We start from the raw sequence: 1725 nt of genomic DNA, 5'->3' as shown, positions 1-1725 counted from the left end.
ATGCGCATGGGGAAACCGAGGCACGGAGCAGTGCAGGGTGTCACATCCCAGAGCAGGGATCCAGGCGGGTCTCCTCCGCCCCCTGCCACGCACTCAGGACCGCTGTTGCCTTCCTCCTCTCCAGATGCTGCTGCTGCCCTGGGTCCGGATGCCAGCGGGTACCGTGTGGGGAGCACCGGGCGGGCTTTGGGGTGGGTATGGGGTTGGTGCGGTGTACCTGTCACTGCATCTGGAGGAATATAGAGAGTATAGAGAGCAGCTGGACCTGTCTCCTCCCGCGCTAACCTTGCCTTGCTGGAGAGCAGGTTTCTCGGGGTGTGACGAGAGCGAGCAGGCTGGCCTGAAATAGCAGCAAATCGACGGCCAACTCTTTCCAGCAACAATGTGGAAAGCGGAGAGTATTTTCCCACCCTCTGTTCTCGGGGTGGCTCCCCTTGCATCTTTTGGCAGAGAAAAAAGGGGCCCCCCCCCCCCCCATCAGGGGTTCCCAGCCTTCCTCCTCCTGCGTCTTCTCCCTGCCAAGGCCAGATGCTTTAGCAGCACATGCAGAAAAGTCCATTGTAGGCAGTTTTTGAAATAACTTGCCTAGAAAGGAAGTTTCTGCACTTCGAAGCTGGCTCGTGCCCCAATCCAGGCACATCACTGCTATTTTTTATTTAAATCCAGCTTGAGGAGCATGGGGAGGGCATGGGGGGTTGGTGTTGGGTCTCTACAAATCTTTGCCCCTTTTTTTTTGTGTCCTCTGGACTGAGAGGCGTCATGTGCTGAAACCCTGGCTGGAATTTTCCCAGGCTCCTTCTTGGGATGCTTTTGTTGCTCTGCTCGCTGTGGACCGGAGACGGGGGTCTCGAGAGACCGGCAGGTCACCCGTGGGCGGGCGTGACTCTGAACCGGATGCTGGGGACCGGGCGCTGTGCTTAGAAATGATCCTGGGGGACTGCGTGGATTTCCGTCACAGCTTGCTGGTGCTGGGGACAGGGTGTGTTTGTGAATGAGTCTGTGGGCATCCGCAGCTCCCAGGCTGCCTGTACCTGTCCTGCAATGGGTTTTTCTCCCTCTCCCCCCACTGCTGCCTTATTCCCTTTCCTGGCAAAATATTTGCGTCCTGCACAGGGGAAATCCAGTGGCTTTCGGCGGCCAGTATCACACAGACAGGAATGTCTTGGCACGCGGGGCTTTCCGTTAGGAAAACAGATGTTTCTGCAGCAACTGAAGTTTTGCAAAGAGCTTTTCCCGGGCTCGGAGGGGCAGGAGTCAGTGAAGCGAGTGCTGTGATCTGCAATCCCTGTCGCCCTCTGCCATCCTTCCCCATTTTGGGAGTGATTTGGGTCTCAGGCTCCAAATCCTGCTGTGTCATGTTGTCACCAGGCTTGGATCAGACCCTAGAAGGGGGGAAGTAAATGCATGAAGGGGCCTAGCCAAAACAGCCCAGGGAGGTGCTGATGGTCCAGCCAGACCCTTGCCCTGAGCAATGCCCCAGCACATTCCTGCCTGGTCCCAGCTGCCTCCCAGGGCTTGGGGGATGCTCTGGCTCAGATCTGCACTCAGTGCCTCCAGTTCCTTGCTCACCCCATAGGAGACAGTGACATAAGCGCCCTGGATTTATTTTCTGGAGGGTGTTGGTGGCCAATGGGTGCCATAAGTCATTGGGTTGTGTCCCCAGGTCTTGGACAGGGTCCCCTGGGATGGTTCCCTGCAGGGTGTTCCCCCGTGCCGTTCTGTTCA

The 1725-nt window shown here is 57.3% G+C and overlaps 1 protein-coding gene across 1 annotated transcript in view; it reads left to right on the top strand.

Moving 5' to 3' along the window:
* LURAP1 (leucine rich adaptor protein 1) overlaps nt 1-1725 on the top strand; it is a 4591-nt gene continuing 2866 nt past the window's right edge. The window contains exons 1-2 of the mRNA XM_009326614.1: nt 1-195; nt 792-979. Of these exons, the coding sequence (XP_009324889.1) occupies nt 1-195; nt 792-979 (383 nt within the window). The remainder of the gene's footprint in view (nt 196-791; nt 980-1725) is intronic.

Source organism: Pygoscelis adeliae, unplaced genomic scaffold (assembly GCF_000699105.1).
Source record: "Pygoscelis adeliae isolate BGI_AS28 unplaced genomic scaffold, ASM69910v1 Scaffold306, whole genome shotgun sequence".
Classification (NCBI taxonomy): domain Eukaryota; kingdom Metazoa; phylum Chordata; class Aves; order Sphenisciformes; family Spheniscidae; genus Pygoscelis; species Pygoscelis adeliae.
Note: the sequence above shows the minus strand (reverse complement) of the source record. Positions and strands in the feature narration are given on the sequence as shown.